At 58.4% G+C, this 16,535-nt stretch overlaps 1 protein-coding gene and 1 long non-coding RNA gene across 2 annotated transcripts; one reads left to right on the forward strand and one right to left on the reverse strand.

Moving 5' to 3' along the window:
* The first annotated feature begins 992 nt into the window (after positions 1–992).
* Tmem119 (transmembrane protein 119) lies at positions 993–7,674 on the forward strand. The gene is made up of 2 exons (XM_005007226.4): positions 993–1,145; positions 5,468–7,674. Exon 2 carries the CDS (start codon positions 5,479–5,481, stop codon positions 6,322–6,324), a length of 846 nt encoding a protein of 281 aa, XP_005007283.1. The 5' UTR covers positions 993–1,145; positions 5,468–5,478; the 3' UTR covers positions 6,325–7,674.
* On the reverse strand, positions 7,094–9,720 carry LOC134470657 (uncharacterized). Its single transcript, XR_010039687.1, has 2 exons — positions 9,560–9,720; positions 7,094–8,689 (listed from the first exon to the last, which is right to left on the reverse strand). It is a non-coding gene; the product is annotated as an uncharacterized LOC134470657 (long non-coding RNA).
* Positions 9,721–16,535: the final 6,815 nt, after the last annotated feature.

Below are 16,535 nucleotides of genomic sequence, written 5' to 3' on the forward strand. Positions count from 1 at the left end.
AGATGGGTGGGTGCCTCACACCTATAACCCAGCTTTCTGGAGGCTGAGGCAAGAGAATTTGGGTCCAGCCTGGGCAATGTAATGAGCCCGTGAGGCCCTGTGTCCAAAAAATAAGGAGTTGGGGGATGCAGATCAGAGCAAAGGCCCTGGGCTCAGTCCCCAGTACTGAGGGATTAGGGCAGGGAGCGGATTCTCCTGTGAGTTGTTGGTAAATGTTCTGCACCTGTGAGCCCGCAGCGGCCGAGTCTGCTCTGATTGCCTGCTGGAACCTGCTTAGCGCAGCACCCAGCCCTGCGGAAGTACTGACCATCTGTGAATGAATGCATCGGTGTAAGAGGCCGCTGGCCCCCTTTATTCCTGTCAGCTGGACATTCTGGTCTCAGGCCTGCCCGCTGCCTACTTCAGGACCCTGAATGGACACTTCAGTGCACCCCACCTTACTTGTCCCTCTGTGAAATGGGTCTCTAACTCCTGACTATCCGACCCCATTTGGGGCCTTCTAAGGCTACAGATCCCACTATGGCAGAGCTAGGGTGAGCCCCGCAAGCTTCTTGCCTGCCCTAGGAAGAGGAACAGGGTGTGGAGGCCTGGAAGGGACCGGACCAGGTGCCTGAACTCAGCTCCCTGCCTCAGGCCTGGACCCCTGGGCGTCCCTTCAACACATCCTGACTCCAGCTCTGCGCCCCAAGCCTGGAGCCTGGACTCCTGCCTGAGTCACAGCTGGAGCCAGCAGTGGAGACCTTTCCCACTTCTAGGGGCCTCCCTGACCTCGGCCCTGGGACTGAGGGGGAGCAGGCAGGACCCCAGCTCTCGGTTCTGGGGAAGCACGGTTGGATAGTCCTGGCTGTCTGTGTGTCTGTGAGCCTTCCTCGGGGACCCCAGGTCGGGGAGGAAGTGAGCAGCAGCAGCCGGCCAGGGTGGGAATGTGTGTGGCCCGGCACAGCCCCGCCCTCCCCTTGTCCCCACCCCAAACTCTCTTAATGAAATCAAGCTGGCCCTGCAGCCCAGCCGCAGGAGACGGAGGAAGACGGAGGACGAGGAGGGCAGGCGCCAGCCAGAGCAGCCGGCACCAGTGGTGGGGACTGTCCCGGGCGGCTGGAGCTGTCTCGTCCACCTGGGAGTGCCCAGCCCCGCTGTGGGAGCTAGTAAGTCCCCAGGGGCGCGCTGGCGGGGTCCCCATGCCCAGAGCCTGGAGCTCCAGGACGGGACAGTTGAGCAGCACGGAGGCATCTCTGAGCCCGAGTGTGCCCGAGGGTGTGCGCGCTGCTGGCCGAGGGTGCCAGGAGCCTATGTGGCCGCTGGGGTCGAGGGAGGGGTGTGGGCACCCGCTCTGAAGTGGATGGTTGCCAGGGGCTGCTTCCAGGCTCCGGGTGAGGGCTCCGGGTGAGGGCGTTGTGGGACGGTCCTGCCCCGAGTCGGGATGCGTGTGGGTGCTGTGTGTGTCGTGTGTTCTCTGTGTATGGGGGACTTTGCTGTACCCCATCTGTGTGCGGGTGCCCTGTGTGTGGCTGGCCCTGCTACTGCTGTGTGTGTCTGCGTGAGTTCTGAGCCCGCAGGAACTCCTTCCCTGCCAGACCTCCCCTCTGAGGGGCCCAGCGCCCTGTCCTCGCCTGGCCCCAGACAGCACGGAGCTTCAGCCTGGACCCCTCCCCCCAGATCACTAATTGAAGCCAGGTTTTGTGGGTGCCCCTCCCCCTCTGGCTGCCAGCCTCTGGGTGGGGGTGGGGCAGCAGCTCTGGACCCTCTGCCACACGTCTTGGGTCTTGGGGTACCGTGGCCCGGAGGGTTTGCATCATTTGCATGATCACGACTGCAAGCGGATGGCTTCCTCCTAAGGGGAGTGCGCGGGTCTCCTGGGGGCCTGGCCTGGTCCCCTCCGGCTGGCACCTACTGTGGGCTCCCTCTGCCTTGTCCTGTGTGTGGGGATTGTCCCATGGCACAGAGATAAGGACCAAAGCTCAGAGAGGTGACGCACATGGCTCGGCAATGACTGGACATGGCCAGCTGCTTCTGTGTTCAGGGTTGCTGTGCTGCCCCAGGCGGCCACGTCTGATCCCTGTGCCTGCATTTTTTTCTTGGTTGAAGTGCCGGAGGTGGGCCTCACTCGGTTTCCAGCATGAGAGTCTAAGTCCCCCTGAAGGCAGGACCCAGAGGCCAGACCCCACTCCCCAGGAGGAGGTGTGGGAACGGGAGGGCCGTGGCCCAGGCTAGTTCTCCCCCCTGCACATAAAAAAACCAAGGTTCAGAGAGGGCAGGGGCCCACGCAGGGTCACACAGCCATCTGCCTCAAGACCTGGCTGGTTCTGCATAGAGCTATGTCCCTGCACTCACTGCCGCCTTTCTGGGGGACTCAGGAGGGGCCCTGGGGAGTTGGGGACTCTAGAGTTGGGGTCTAAGCCTTTAAGAGCCAGTGATAATCTAGAGCCCTGGCCTTGCCCTGGTCTTCCATCCAACTGTTTCTCTGACTCACTGCCTCGTGCATGCCTGTGTGTGTGTGTGTGTGTGTGTGTGTGTGTGTGTGTGCACGCAGGCCAGTGAATGCGTGCATGTGTGCATGTCTGTAGTTTTGATCCTGCATCCCTGTGACTAGAGCTGAGCAAATTTCACTCAGTGGGTTAAAAAAGTTGTTTTTTTCCTGGGAGCTGGCGTGGAGAAGACCCTGCGTAGATTCACACAGAGATGAGGGCGTCATTCACTGGTGTAGGAGGGGAAATTGTTGGCTGCGCATGGAGCCCTCTGCTCAATTCCACCTTCCCGTGTAAGCTGCCACCTTGTGATCCTGACCCTGCTTCGAGGCTCGGTCTGTGGGCACCCGGCCTCTGCCACGCATGCGCACACAAACATCTTGCTGCAGAGGAGGCGGGAGGCAGAGCCAGACACGGGCAGCCGGGGTGCTAGCCCAGCCCCACAGCTTTCCAGCCACCTGGTGACTTCCCCAGGGCTCAGCCTCTGAGGATCATGGCACTTCAGCCGTCACCGTTAAAGATCTCTCAGGGGCTGACCCAGTCAAGGCCGGGAGGCCACTGGTGGGGCAAAGCCCAGGGTCTCAGCAAGAGCAGAGCCGAGGGGCTCCCGGTGCCCCCTCTGGCTGAGAAGTGATGCCCGCCGGGTCCTGACTCCTTTCTGGGCCTGCTTGGGTTGTGGTGAGTGCATGTGTGGACTCCGAGTCAGACGGAGGATGGTTTAAATCCCAGTTCTGTCTCAGCCATCTGTGTGTCCTTGGGCGGGTCACCGGCTGCCTCTGAACGTAGGGCCGAGGCTTCTGCAGCAGGGAATCTAGGAAGAGCTTCGGCTGAGTCACCCCTGAGGAAACCCGGGAATGCCCTGCTCACCTTCAGTGAGGTCCTGGGGGCTGAGGGGCAGAGGTTTTGCTGAGCACTCAGAGGGCCCTGGGCTCAATCCCTAGCACAAGGGAGAAATGTTTTTGCCGTCCGAGCTGGTTTGAGCACTTTTAGGTCAGTACAGACAGCCCTCTGAGCTTTTGGTTTCTCTAGCTGCAGTTCAACAAACTGCAGATAGAATACATTAAAACAAAACAATGGGGGCTGGGGATTTAGCTCAGCGGCATAAGCGCCTGCCTTGCAAGCAGGCAGTTGTGGGTTCGATCCCCGATACCGATAGAAAGGAAAAAGACAAAAAAACAACAACAACAACAACAACAACAAAACATTGTAGCAGGAGGAAAATGACACAGTATAATATCATTTAAGTAGCTTTTACATTGTGTGAGGTGATTTAGAATGCACGGCAGAAGCTGGGTGTGACGTGCACACCTGTCATTCTGGCACTCGGGAGGCTGAGACAGGAGGATCATGAGTTCTAGGTGAGCTTGAGCTACACAGTGAGTTCAAAGCCGGCCTGAGCTCTATATCGAGACCCTGTCTCCAAAAACAAAACAATAAAAACACGGAAGGACGTGTGTGGGTTTGATACAAATCCCACACCGCTTTATTTAAAGGACTGGAATTGTCCCTGTCCTTGGAGGGGGTCCTGGTCTAATTCCCCTTGACACTGAGAGGCCTCAGGTCACCTGGAACAACCAATTAAACGCCCAGCCTCCATCCTGCCTCCTCTCCTGGGTCTTCAGTGTCACCTGAGAGGCTGGCTTGTCGCCTGTGTCATTGAGCAGGACCTGCAGTGTAGACACTGGAAATGTGACCCGCAGCCCTTCTCCAGCGTGGGAACTTGCTGGTTCCTCTGTCTCCCCACCTCAGCCCTCGAGACAGCCCCCAGATCAGCCATCCTGAAGCATCTGTCACCCTCCCTGGCAGCTTTGGCGGAAGGCAGCCGGCGACCCAGCGACCGTGCTATGAGTCTCTGGGTTTGTCTGAAGCCCGACCCGGTCTCGAAGCAGTTAGGAGAGTTCGTGCTTTAGAAACCAGCTCTTCCATAAACTGGGGCCGTGAGGGATTTATTAATCAGCAGGGCTGTCTGGGCCAGATGGGGTCTGGGGGTTCAGGCAAGGAGCAGCCTTGCAGCGGTGAGGAGTGAGCGGAGGGAGGTGCGGGCTCATCTGGTTCCCATCTAGCAGGGGCCGTGGCAGAGCAGAGTGGCAGCTCTGGCTTTGCCTCAGCACAGGGGTTCCCCGGGGGGCCCTCAGGGGCCTCCTTGGAGCTTGGAGGTGAGGGGCAGCTGTGGGTGATGAGCCTGGCATGCAGGCCCCCTGAGGAGCTCAGAGACTGAGAAACTTCTGGAGAAGAGGGACCCGCTGGGGCCTAGCGGGGAGGGTTGAGAACGCCTTTGCGGGGAAGCTGGGATGTGGCCACGGAGCCACTGCAGCCCCTCTGCGCACAGAGACGAGGCCTTGCACAGGGTGAGGGTGTTGCTCACTGCCCTCAGGGATTTAGCCCCACCATCAGCCCTGCCTTCATGCCTAGATCCAGCCCCAGCTCTTCCTTGATTAGTGATTGTGAGCCTCAATTTCCTTACCTGAAAAATGGGGATAATCGCAGGATACCCTTCCCTTTGGGTATCAGAATTCACGCCTGTAATCCTGGCAGTTTGGAGACTGAGGAGGACAGCAGTGAGTTTCATACCAGCCTGGACTACATAGTGAGACCCTGTCTCAAACTCTCTCCAAAAAAACAAAACAACAACAGCAACAAAACCCCACAACTTAACTGTGGCACATAGAAAGTCACGAAAGCGGAAGTTGGTATTGCTAATCCAGCCGTGTCCGTTCAGACGCACTGACTGAGCACATACAGTGTTCCAGACATGGTGCGAACCCTGAAAGATGCTGGGGTGAAGCAGATGCAGCCCCACCCTCCTGGGCCTCCGAGGGGAAGGCATCGCGTGTGTGCCAGGCGTGGACTGCAGAGTCCCGGGCACGGTGGGACCTCCAGGGCCAGCACGGGGGGTGCTTGCGGGGATCGGCCTGTGTCCCCTGCGGCCCCTGGGGCTGGCGAGCCCTGTGTCTGGGTCCCAAGTCCTGGGTTACTCACTCTCTCCTGCCTCTTCCCCCCAGGTCCGGGCACCATGGTCTCTGCGGTAGCCTCCAGGCTCCTCCTCTCCCTGCTGCCGCTCCTGCTGCCTGTGCCCGTGGGGGCCCTGTCCGTGTCCCTGCCTGCTGCCTTCCTGGAGGACGTGGGGGGCAGCGGGGATGCAGAGGGCTCATCGGCCTCCTCCCCGAGTGTCCCGCCGCCCCGGACACCGGCCCTCAGCCCCACGTCAGTGGAGCCCCAGCCCACATCCCCAAAGGGCCCGTCGCCCCCCACCAATTTCCTAGACGGCATTGTGGATTTCTTCCACCAGTATGTGATGCTCATCGCCGTGGTGGGCTCGCTGGCCTTCCTGCTGATGTTCATCGTCTGTGCCGCGCTCATCACCCGCCAGAAGCACAAGTCCACGGCCTATTACCCATCGTCCTTCCCCAAGAAGAAGTATGTGGATCAGAGTGACCGGGCCGGGGGCCCCCGCGTCTTCAGTGAGGTCCCCGACAGGGCTCCTGACAGCCGGCCTGAGGAGGCCCTAGATTGCTCGCAGCAGCTGCAGGCCGATATCCTGGCCGCCACCCAGAACCTCAAGTCTCCTGCCAGGGCTGCCCCAGGCAGCGGGGAGGGAGCCCGGCCAGCAGAGGGCAAGGTCAAGGAAGGGGTGCAGGGCAGCCAGGAGGTGGCCTCGGAAGCCCAGGCAAGCAGGAGCCCCGAGGAGAAACCTGAAGTCCTGGAGGAGTCATGCTCTGCCGAGGTGGAGGGTGCTCCAGCAGCCATCAAGGGCCAAGAGGAGCCGGAAGGGTGTCTCTCATCTAGCCAGGAAGCCCAGGGGCCAGCGGGTCCCCCTGAAAACCCCTGCGCATGCAGCAGTGTCTCCCCCAGCATCTAACAGACCCTAAAGCTTCTGACCTTGACTCTTGGGCCCCAGTGGTCACTCTCTCAGGCATAAAAAGGCCTTCAGCCCTGACCACGTCCTCGCATCCCTTTGTGGCCACCACTAGGTGCTAACCCCAGCAGGTCCCGTCCTGCAGCTGCCAGAGAAGCTGGTCTGCAGTCCACCCAGGGATGCCTCCCAGTTCCAGCAGCACTGATGCCTCTGCAGCCCCATGGGCTCCACCCCTAAGCCGAGCTCTCAGGGAACGTGGAGGACGGATGTGTGCCCGTGAGAGCCACGAGCAATCAGCCACCACATCAGCCACACGGAGCGGGGAGCATGGTCAGGGGTCCCCTGAGAAGAAGCACATATTGCTGTTTTTTTTTTTTTTTTTTTCTTCATGGAGACGGCAAAGAACAATGGACAATCTAGGGGTTTGGGGAGTGGTTGGGCGGAGTGCTGGGGCGCCTGGGGCCCCCAAAGCAGAAGCAGCCTGTGATATTTCAGGCTCTCTCTGCCTCTGCTTAGCGCCACGGCTGCAGAGGTGGACCCGATTATTTAGGCCATCTCTGAGAGGGACCCCTCCGTGTATCCAGAGAGGGCCCTAAGCAAGCGTTTCCCAGACAGGATTCCTGGAGGCTCCGTGGAAACAAGATTCCAAGGTCAAACGAGTTGAGGCCACGCTGGCTGCCTCCCTCCCCAGCCCCGCCCGATTGTTCCCCAGAGCTCTGACAGGCCCCACAGTACAGGCTCCTGTTGGACGGGTTTGGGGCTTTGCTTAACCTTTTCAAAGCTTTCATTTTTTATTTTTGGCTGTGCCGGGGTAGGAGCCCAGGTCCACGTGTGTGCTGGGCAAGTGCTGTACCACTGAGCTGCGTGCCCGCCAGCATCGCTGCTTTTTAAGACAGCTGTAAGGTCAAATCCTGCAAAACTCCCTCTGGGAAATACTGCTCTCATCTTCCTAAAGGTGCTTCCCAAAGTTCTGGTTGGTCCAGAGCTGGGGTGTGTGGTACAGGGCTTTGGTTGCTCAAGCCACGTCTACCTGGGTCTCTCATCCCTCTACTGCTTCTGGGCTGGGGCGCGTGCGCTGAACCCTCTCTACCTGTCAGACTCAAAGCAGTCTGTAAGCTAGGGGGCTGCATTAGTAAGGAACCCCCATTTTGGTTTCTGACGCCCAGCCTGGAGCAGGAGGTGCTGGCCACTGGCCCTTTGCTCATACATGAGGTCTGGCAGTCTATGTCCACAGCATTCTTCTGTCCTCGACAGGGAGCCCGCCCCAGTCCTCTGTGTGGGGCTCCCCCAACCTCTGCATAACCCTCCAGGTGCTGAGATATAACACACCAGCATAATAAACCTTGAATCTGTCCTGAGTCTTTCTGGTCTTCTGGAGGGAGGAGGGGCAGGTCTGAGGGAGAGTTGCTCTTGTGCTGGGAGCAACTTTCTGGGGTGAGCAGTGACGTCAGCCAGGTCTCAGAGGCTGAAGGGGAAGATTGGTGTGGGAAAGACTGAGAAAATTAGCTGGGTACAAGTGGCATTTATCTGTAATCTCAGCACTTTGGGAGGCTGAGGCAGGAAAAACACAAGTTTGAACCTAGCCCGGGTGACATACCAAGATCCTGTCTCAAAATAAAAAACAATGGGCTGGGGATGTAGCTCAGCCGGAGGGATCTAGGTTCAATCTTCAGGGCCACAAAACAGAAGTTGATATGTAGCTGGGGGTGTGGGCGCCCCTTGGGGTGCCAGTCACGCAGGCCTGGCTTCCACGTGTGGTTCTGTTGTCCGTCGTGACCAGGAGACAGACGTCACCCTTTGCTCCCCTGAGGACCAGAGCATGGGCAGGAGTCCCTACTGCCAGCACCCTGCAGGAAGGCTGTGCACAGTCCACCGCTCTGAGACACCGCCACCACGAGGCACCCTCTTGGCCCTAGCTGGCCTCCGCCTTTGTCCTTGTCCCCCGGCTCCTCCTCATCTCTGATGGCAAGTTCCCGGGGTGGCTTCTCCCTCTCCTCTGGTTCCTGGAGCTGCCAGGTGGGATCCAGATGTGGCTGGGACTGGGAGCGTGTGCTGGGTCCCAGGAGGGAGGGTACAGTATTGCCCCTGCATCCAGCACATCCGCCTCGGGCACCAGGGGGCCTGGGTTCAGGTGTCACTACACACAGTGGCCTCTGTCCGACTCAGTGGGGACGGCCCTCCCTGTCCAGCCAAGAGCAGCAGCAGTCGAGCTGAGCAGGAGTGCCTGGTCCTGGTGTGCTGTGTGGCGCTGGCCAGGTCTCTCAGCCTCTCTGGGCCTCTCTCCTTGTTCCCAAGCTCCTCTGGGGGACTCAGCACTTGGATGTGGCTGGGAAGTGCACTAAGCCGCCTCAAGACACAGCAGCACACACTGGAGATTTTGGGGAACAGGCAGGGGTGAGCTTCGCAGGCAGCAGCCCCCTACTAATACTCAGCCGGGCCCCCCAGAGGATGGCTGCGTTTCAGCCATAGCTGTGTCCTTTGGGGCTGGTGGGGTGGGCTAGCAGGTGACCGGAGCATGGGGACAGCAGTGGATTCTCCTGTGTCTCTGAGCCCTTCCAGTCGCCGTTCCTTCCACCCAGGACACCCTTCCACCCTCCTGTCTCCGGATGCTTTGCAGACCCCTTCCAACCCTTCACTTCTCTACGTGTCTCCTCCTCCTGGGCTCCTTTCCCTTCCCTGTCCCACAGATCTGGTGATGGCATCAATCAACGCATCAATCAACCATATGCTGGGCCCCGCCCTAGGCACGGGGCATCATTAATCCATTGAGACTCACAGCCCTTAGGTGGGCACTGTGGTCATTCCCATGCCCGGGGGAAGGGGACTGAGGCCCAGACTGGTGCCATCAGGTGTCCAGCTCACAGAGCCAGGCCAGCTCACAAGCCTGACCCCAGAGCCCAGGCCCTCTGCCGGGCTCTACTTCTCCTCTGAGGAATCAGTGAGTGATGCCTTGGGGCAGGGACAGCAGGGACAGCAGGGGCAGCAGGGTGGCAGGCCCTTGGACCCTCTGAGCTGCTCCCCAGCTGCAGCAGGGTAACCAGCAGCAAGCCAGAGCAGTGACAGGGAACAGATCAAGGGTGCCTTCTCTTGGGTTGGGGTGTGGGCTGGCCTGCCAGCGGCAGCGCAGGGCTGAGGGCAGGGCACATGGTGCCCCAGTTCCCCAGGGCCCGGCATGCTGCTAGGATGGGCGTTCCCACCACCCCACGGCTCACAGAGCAGCAGGAGGGACAGCGCGAACCTCTTTGCTGGGCGCGTCTTTACACCTGCCGTGGAGCTCACTGGTCTTGATCGGACTCAGCCTCAGCTCCTGTTCAGCTGTGTGGCCTTGAGGAAGTTGCTTGGGCTCCCTGAGCCTCCGTTTCTCTGTGTGTGAACAGGGGAGGTCCTGCCCCACAAGGACAGCACATCTCTACCCTGCCCTCCGGAAATCACTGGGGAGCTCTTAGAATGCTCAGCCCCATGACCCCGAAGAACAAGGAAGTGGGAGTTTCTGTAGGTGTCACAGGGAGGGGGCCGGGATCTGTCCCCAGGGCCTCCAGAGCTGTCTGTGCTCTCCTCGATCTCCTCTCCCTCCCGCAGTGGTCACCCTCCCGTGGTGAGCAGCGTGGGAGTGGCTCAGAGGGGTGCAGCGCCCCACCTCGGTGCACACAGCCCAGCCCAGCTGGAGTTCAAACCCAGCTCAGCCTGGCAGCTCGGCAGGCCTCTGCAGGCTGCATTTCAGAACACCAGCAGGGCCAAGGCCAAGCCCCTGTGCCCAGGGCAGGGCGGGGCAGTGCCCACTTCCTTCCTGGGCCTGCAGCTTGTTATGCGCAGCCCCGTCTCCTGTGGGTCTGGGCTGCCTCGGTTCTCATCACAGAGCTCAGGTGCTGGCCAGTCTGCCCCAGCAAATTCACCTTCTGGGCTCTGAAACAATCCGGGAGGTTTTCCAGCCTCAGCTGTTTAAGGGGCCCTTCCTCATGCCGGGGATTGGGGATGCGCTGTTTGCAAGCAGAGCCAAGGCGATGTGGTAGTGGAGGTGGATGCGGATGGAGCACTCTGGTGCGATGATAACTATTCACAATGGGAACAGCAGCAGCCTTAATGGATGGGCCATGCTGCCTGCATGCAGAGCTCTGCCAGGGTTACAAACAAACACAAAACAGCTTTACCTAAAGTGTGAGTGGCAAAATGCTCAGGTTTGAATCTGATATTTTTTCACTGCTGGGGACTGAACACAGGGCCTTTGCACTGACCTACAAGTCCCAGTCCTTTCTGTCTTTCAGAGACAGGATCTCACTAGGTCACCCAGGCTGGGCTCCAGTTTATAATCTTCCTGCCTCAGCCTCCAGAGTGCTGAGATTACAAGTGTGCACCACTCTACCTGGCTACATCTGGATGATTTTTGACCTGTGCATACTCTGATAAAAACACCATCACAGTCCAGATGTTGGAGGTACCCATCACAGCAAAACTTTTTCAGACCCTTCCTTCTTTTTTCTTTCATATTTCCTCTACCTCCTCTCCCAAGTCCCAAGCAAATGTTGATCTGCTTTCTGTCACTATCATTTGCTTTTATTTTCTGGGTTTTTATATAAAGGGAATCACACGGTGTGCACACTTTTTTGGTCTGACCGCATAAATATTTCAGTATTTGTTCAGTTATTGGACACATTGGTATTTCACTCCTTTTTATCGCTGAGTAATATTCCACTATGTGGATGTACCATAATTTGTTTATCCGCTCATCTGCAAATGAGCATTTGTGTAGTTCCCGGTTTGGAGCTATTGCAAATAAAGCTCTTCCGAACAGTAGCTATTATTTTATTCCTTCTTCACATCCTGCTTAACAACATGGTCAGAATTGCTCCTTGTTTTATGGGTGGGAAAAAATGGAGACCCAGAAAGGCCAAGAAAGTCACCTATGGTCACAGAGCCAGGAGTTGGAGCAGTGGACCTTAAACAGCAGCAGGGTTGAGCCAAAGTGCCTGCAGGGAGCTGTAGTATGCAGGTATCGGAATCACCGGGGTCCCCTGCAGATGATGCTGATGTTACCATGCGTTCATCAAAGCTGGGGACCCTCTGGTCTAGACCAGCCCTTTATCTCAGGCCAACTGGGGGACAAAACAGGCCGGGCTGTGTGGGGTGGGGTGGACCCGCTGCCTGGTGGCGCTTTGCACTGTGTCTGTCTGCGTTCCACAGGAAGGACAGAGCCAGTCCGGGGTGGGACAGGGATCTGACATTTTTTTAGGAGGTTTTAATCTCAGGATCGTCCAGCTGCTCAGAAATAGCAGGAGGGATTTGGGGTTGGCTCCGGGCCCGAGGACCCCCACCCCCAGCTCCCCCCTTTCCCAGGAGGCGCCAGGGTTTACGGCGGCAGCTGCAAAGGAAAAAATAGCCCTGCTTATAAATCAGGAGCACTGGTGATGAGGCCCCGACGTCCCCCACCCACCGGGCCCTGTGGGGACCCCTGGGGAGGGGAAGGCCCAGGCCTGTGGGCAGCCACCGGGGCTCCTCTCTGAGCCACACTCCCCCGAGGGACTGGGGCTGCACTGGGCTGAGCATGGGGACAGAAGGGCGGGGCAGGCTTTGCCCTGCCTCCTTCCTTCCCAGGCCCTCCTTTACAGACTGGCGGGGCCGGGCAGCCCAGTGGTTAGGAATGTGGGCCTCATGGCCTGGGTTAAATCTCCGTGTTCCATCTCCCAGCTTGTGAGCTTGGGCCAATCCCTTCACCTCTCTGGGCTTGTCTCTTCATGTGCAAAATGGGAATAATGGCAGCCATGCCTCAAAGGGCTGGTGGGCGTTGAGCTCAGCACTTAAAGTGCCTGGGAGGCTGAGGCAGGAAAACTGCCCGCCTGAACTGTAGTGAGACCCCGTCTTAAGACCACCCAACCAACCAACCAACCACTCAAAGAAACTGGAACTGGCCCCACTCCTCATGGGCTCAGTGAATGTAAACTGTTGTCATTTGAAAAAAGGGGGGAACTTCTCTCTAAATGCCTGGCTGTAGCCAGGCACGGTGACACAGGCCCGTGATCCTAGCATTTGGGAGGCTGAGGCAGGAGGATCACTGTGAATCTGAGGTAAGCCTGGGCTACATAGTGAGACTTAGTCTCAAAAAAGAAAAGACAAGACCGTGCCAGGCTCTTCCAGAGCTGGGTCTTCTTTCTGGGTCACTTGCGTCAGTGTGGCTGGAAACATGGGTGGTGACAAGGTTGAGGAGCCTGGTGCTATCTGGGACAAGACTTGGGGCTATTTCTGGGGGAGGCTGGGGGAGGGGCAGCAGGGAGCCCAGTTACCAATTACTAGAGGACCTCAGTGATGTTCCCACCTGCATCCTCTGTACCAGCAGCACCCTGAGGGGCGCACCCTCCGGGCACCCTGTGGGGAGGGCACGAAGTGTCCGTCTGTCAGGTCCCCAGGCCCTCGTGCAGGCTGTGTCACCCTAGGCAGCCCCTCCCCCACCTGGAGCCCAAGCGCTTTCCCTGTGAAATCCCAGGTGCTGCCTGGCGGGAGGGTGCTGAGTGGCTTATCCTCATTGGTCCTGCCCGGGGGCCCTTGGAAGAGAGCTGCCCACTACTTTCAGCTCTGAGATAGGCGACAGCCCCCCACTGGCAAACTGGGTACACAGTAGGCACTCAATAAATGCAGAGAAGAGATTGATGCTCCCAGCACGGCTGCATCCTTGCATGAGGAGCAGAGGAGAAACGTGGCTGTGGCCAAGCTGGACACTTTCTCTGCACAGTGCCCCTTGGAGGTGGTGACACGGAGGCTCCTCCTTACCCCCTCAACCCTGAAGCCTGCCTGCCTGTCCCTGGGTGTCGAATCCCGTGGTGTGAGGTGCGGCAGCCAGTGCTCTCTTCACATTGGGCCCTTGCAGAGCCGAGGAGGCACGGAACTTGTCTACTGCCTGCAGAGGAAGATCAGGTGCTCAGCGAGGTGAGGTGATTTGCCCAAGGTTACACGTCAGAAAGTGAGCTGAGCTTTGAGCTTTCTGGGGCTGCTGGACTCTCACGCCAGCACCCAGACCCCTGCTCCACACTGGCTGTGACCCTGCGGACAAGTAAATGCATGCACAGAGCGTGGAGGTGGGGACCCGGGCCATGTGTCCAAAGGCCCCCAGGGCCCCACAGCCCAGCTGGCGGCAGCAGCAGCTTCACAGCTGCGGGGGCTGCATCCTCTGGCCTTGTGGTCTGCAGGGGAAAGGCAGGAAGGAGCTCTGACCGCAAGGGCACCAGGTCGGGCCCTTCCTGTGTGTTCCTGCCCAGGCCTGCTGCACGCGTGGCCCTGGCCGTGGAAGGGAGCCCACGGTGTGTGTGTGTGTTACCCCTCCTCTAGGGAAGGGAGCTCAGCGGTGCCACGCCACGTCTGTGGGTTGTTCCCGTCCTTGTTCCTGCCTGCAGTGCTGTGTGTGGGGAGCTGCTGAGCACAGGTGGTGTCGACAGCCCGGGCCCACCTTGCATTCTTGTCAAGTTGGTATTATTAGCATCCAGGCAGCCAGGTGCTGTTGCCCCTGCATGCAGAGAACCACTCAAGTCTCACACAAGGTCCCAGAGAAACCGGCCTCCTTCGCCACCTTTACCACCTGGTGGCTTTTTTGAGACAGAGCCTCGTTATGTGGTGCAGACTGACCTTGAACGTGTGTGGCCCAGGCTGGCCTCAAACTTGCAGTCAGTCCTCCTGCCTCAGCCTCCCAAATGCTGGGATGACAGTGCATCACCATGTCTGGAACTCTTTTTTCCTTCTTTATTCCATCCAGGCAGACCCCTCCCCTCTGCAGTTTTAGGGAGACTCCCAGAAGAAATCCAGCTCCTTTGGGCTCCTCTCCATTATCCAACAATCCTGCATTCCCAGGAAGTTCTTTCTTCTATCTAGCCTAAGGCAAGCAGGCTAGACCCAAAAGCCGGGTTCTTCACGGCCTGGCTGCCACAGCTTCTGCTGGAAGGAACCAGTAAGAAACACGTTGAATCCTTACCCTGGCTTCTTCCAAGATCAGTGCATCTTGTCTGTGTCTGGACTTGATTCTGTGCAGCATCTGGCTCTGAGCAGAGGGGGCAGGCAGTGCGGAGCGTGAGCATCCCCGGTGGAGGAGCATCTACCTGTGGTAAATGGCCTCCTCGCCGTTTGACTCAGAGATTTTTTTCCTGGAACCTGCTTTCAGAGAACCCTCTGTGGCGGGAAGCCAGTATGAATGCTGAGGGTGTGGGCAGCACCTGTGCCCATCCTGGGAGGGAGGCAGGGAGGTTAAAGAACTGCTGTCCCCTCCCGGGGTGGAGGAGAGCTCAGGGCTCTAACTCTTGAATACGAATATTTGGAGAGAATTTGGTCAAGTGCCTGGAATGGCTGTGTAGTTCATATCTCACAATTTGCTTTCTACATGACAGATTTCCTCCGGACAATCACTAAGAGGCTGGTTTGGTTCGGGTCATTGTGTAGGGAGTTGTTGACAAATGCAGTGGCACAGAGGTGAGAAGCTTGCCCAAGGTCTGTGCTTGGCTGGTGAGTGAGGAGGAGGACTCAGGTGTGCTCAGGCCAGAGCTGAGCTCCCTGTGGTCTGTGCCTCCTTGTCATGAAGAGCCATGCTCTGTGTTCCGGGACAGTCCTGATTCTTTGTTGGGAGGCTCCGGTGCCCGTCTTAGTTACTTTTCTTGTTGCTGAGACAAAGTACCCAGCATCCCCAAGTTAAGGGAGGAAAGGTTTATTTAGATCACAGTTTGTGGAGGTTTCAGTCCATAGCCATCTGGCTCTAAGGCAGGGTGGCCCATGGCAGAGGGGCAATCGTTGAAGGTGGTGGAAGATACCAAAAGCACAGGAAGGGAGGGAAAGCAAGCCTCTTACACTGCATGCAGGCTGCCTGCCGCAGGGTGGATGTGGCACTCACACCCGTAATCCCAGCAGAGGACCACGAGTCATTCCAAAACTATAGACGCCCGCCTCCTATGACCACATGAGGCTCTGGGGGGACATCCAGACGCAAACCATAATGGTGCCCAAGTCACTCTTTTGAGGTGCAAGCTGGGCTTTCACTCCCCTGGGCTTTGGGTGTCCCTAGGCTGGATGGAGGTCCAGGGCTCCTCCAGGTGAGGTGTGGTGGCCGTGGAGAGAGGACACGGATGGCAGAGCTGTGTCACTAACATAGTCCAGTGGGGCCGGTGTGTGTGGCCCTGCAGATTTGTGGGCGCCCTGCCTCTAAGTCTGGCTGGGAGGAGACCAGGTGGAGGTGGCGGAGGTGATGACGAGGGGGGTGTGGGGTGGAGATGGACACGGAGGAGGTGAGGGTGGCGATGGTGGCAGATAGGTGCCACAGTGGTGGAGGAGATGGCGGTGGATGTGGACAGCGGTAGAGGGTGCGCGGCAGGAAGCAATGTCATGAGCCTCGTCACCTTGACAGTTGGCTGTAGCTTTCTGTAAGTGTCTTTTGTCGAGTTAAGGAACTTTCTTTCTACTCTTTGCTTGCCAAGATTTGGGGGTCACTAGTGGTATTAAAGTTTAGTAAGTGCTTTCCTAAGATGACTGGGACTCCCCACAGGAAGGTGCCTTAGTCTCGTGGGTGGAGCGAACTGGTTTTGTCTGGACCTGGAGCCTCCCTCCTGAAGACAAAAGCACAGCCACGGCGGAGCAGGAGCAGGAGCAGGAGCAGGAGCAGGAGCAGGAGCAGGAGCAGGAGCAGGAGCAGGAGCAGGAGCAGGAGCAGGAGCAGGAGCAGGAGCAGGAGCAGGAGCAGGAGCAGGAGCAGGCGGACAGACGGAGAGCGCGACTGTCCTGCTTGTGTGCTGGGTCAGCGCTCTGGCTGCTCACTTCTGTGCTGTTTCCGGTCTGGGGGCGGGAGGGTGCAGCTCCCCCCAGCTGTTCCAGACAGAGCCCGAGACATTCTGAGGTTGGGTTAAAGTGCTGGTGGCAGACAGACAGGAGGGGGCTCGGGGTCTGTGTTCTCCCCAGACACTGGTGTGTGGCAGGAAGGAATTTTTCGGGGGTGGGGGAGGGTGGTTGGTTTGGGGAGAGGCAAGAAGTGCTGGTTGCTAGGCAGAATCGGCAGGGATGAATCATGTGCTGGCGTGACCCGGTTCTTGGCAAAAAGGAGAAGTTGTCCCATTCCATGGAAATCTTTTTGTTTGAGCTGGAAGGGAGCGTGGCTCATGGGATCCAATCTTCTCATTTTGCAGACTGGGAAACTGCAAGTCCCAAGAAGGAGAGCTGGGCCCTGGGACTTAGGAAGACGCTCGTGCTTGCTCCAGAGG

Source organism: Cavia porcellus, unplaced genomic scaffold (assembly GCF_034190915.1).
Source record: "Cavia porcellus strain 051 isolate PalLab524CR breed Dunkin Hartley unplaced genomic scaffold, mCavPor4.1 scaffold_16, whole genome shotgun sequence".
NCBI lineage: Eukaryota > Metazoa > Chordata > Mammalia > Rodentia > Caviidae > Cavia > Cavia porcellus.

What these genes read in the sequence shown, in the direction of transcription:
- Tmem119 (XM_005007226.4), top strand. Translation starts at nt 5,479, where the DNA reads ATGGTCTCTGCGGTAGCCTCCAGGCTCCTCCTCTCCCTGCTGCCGCTC.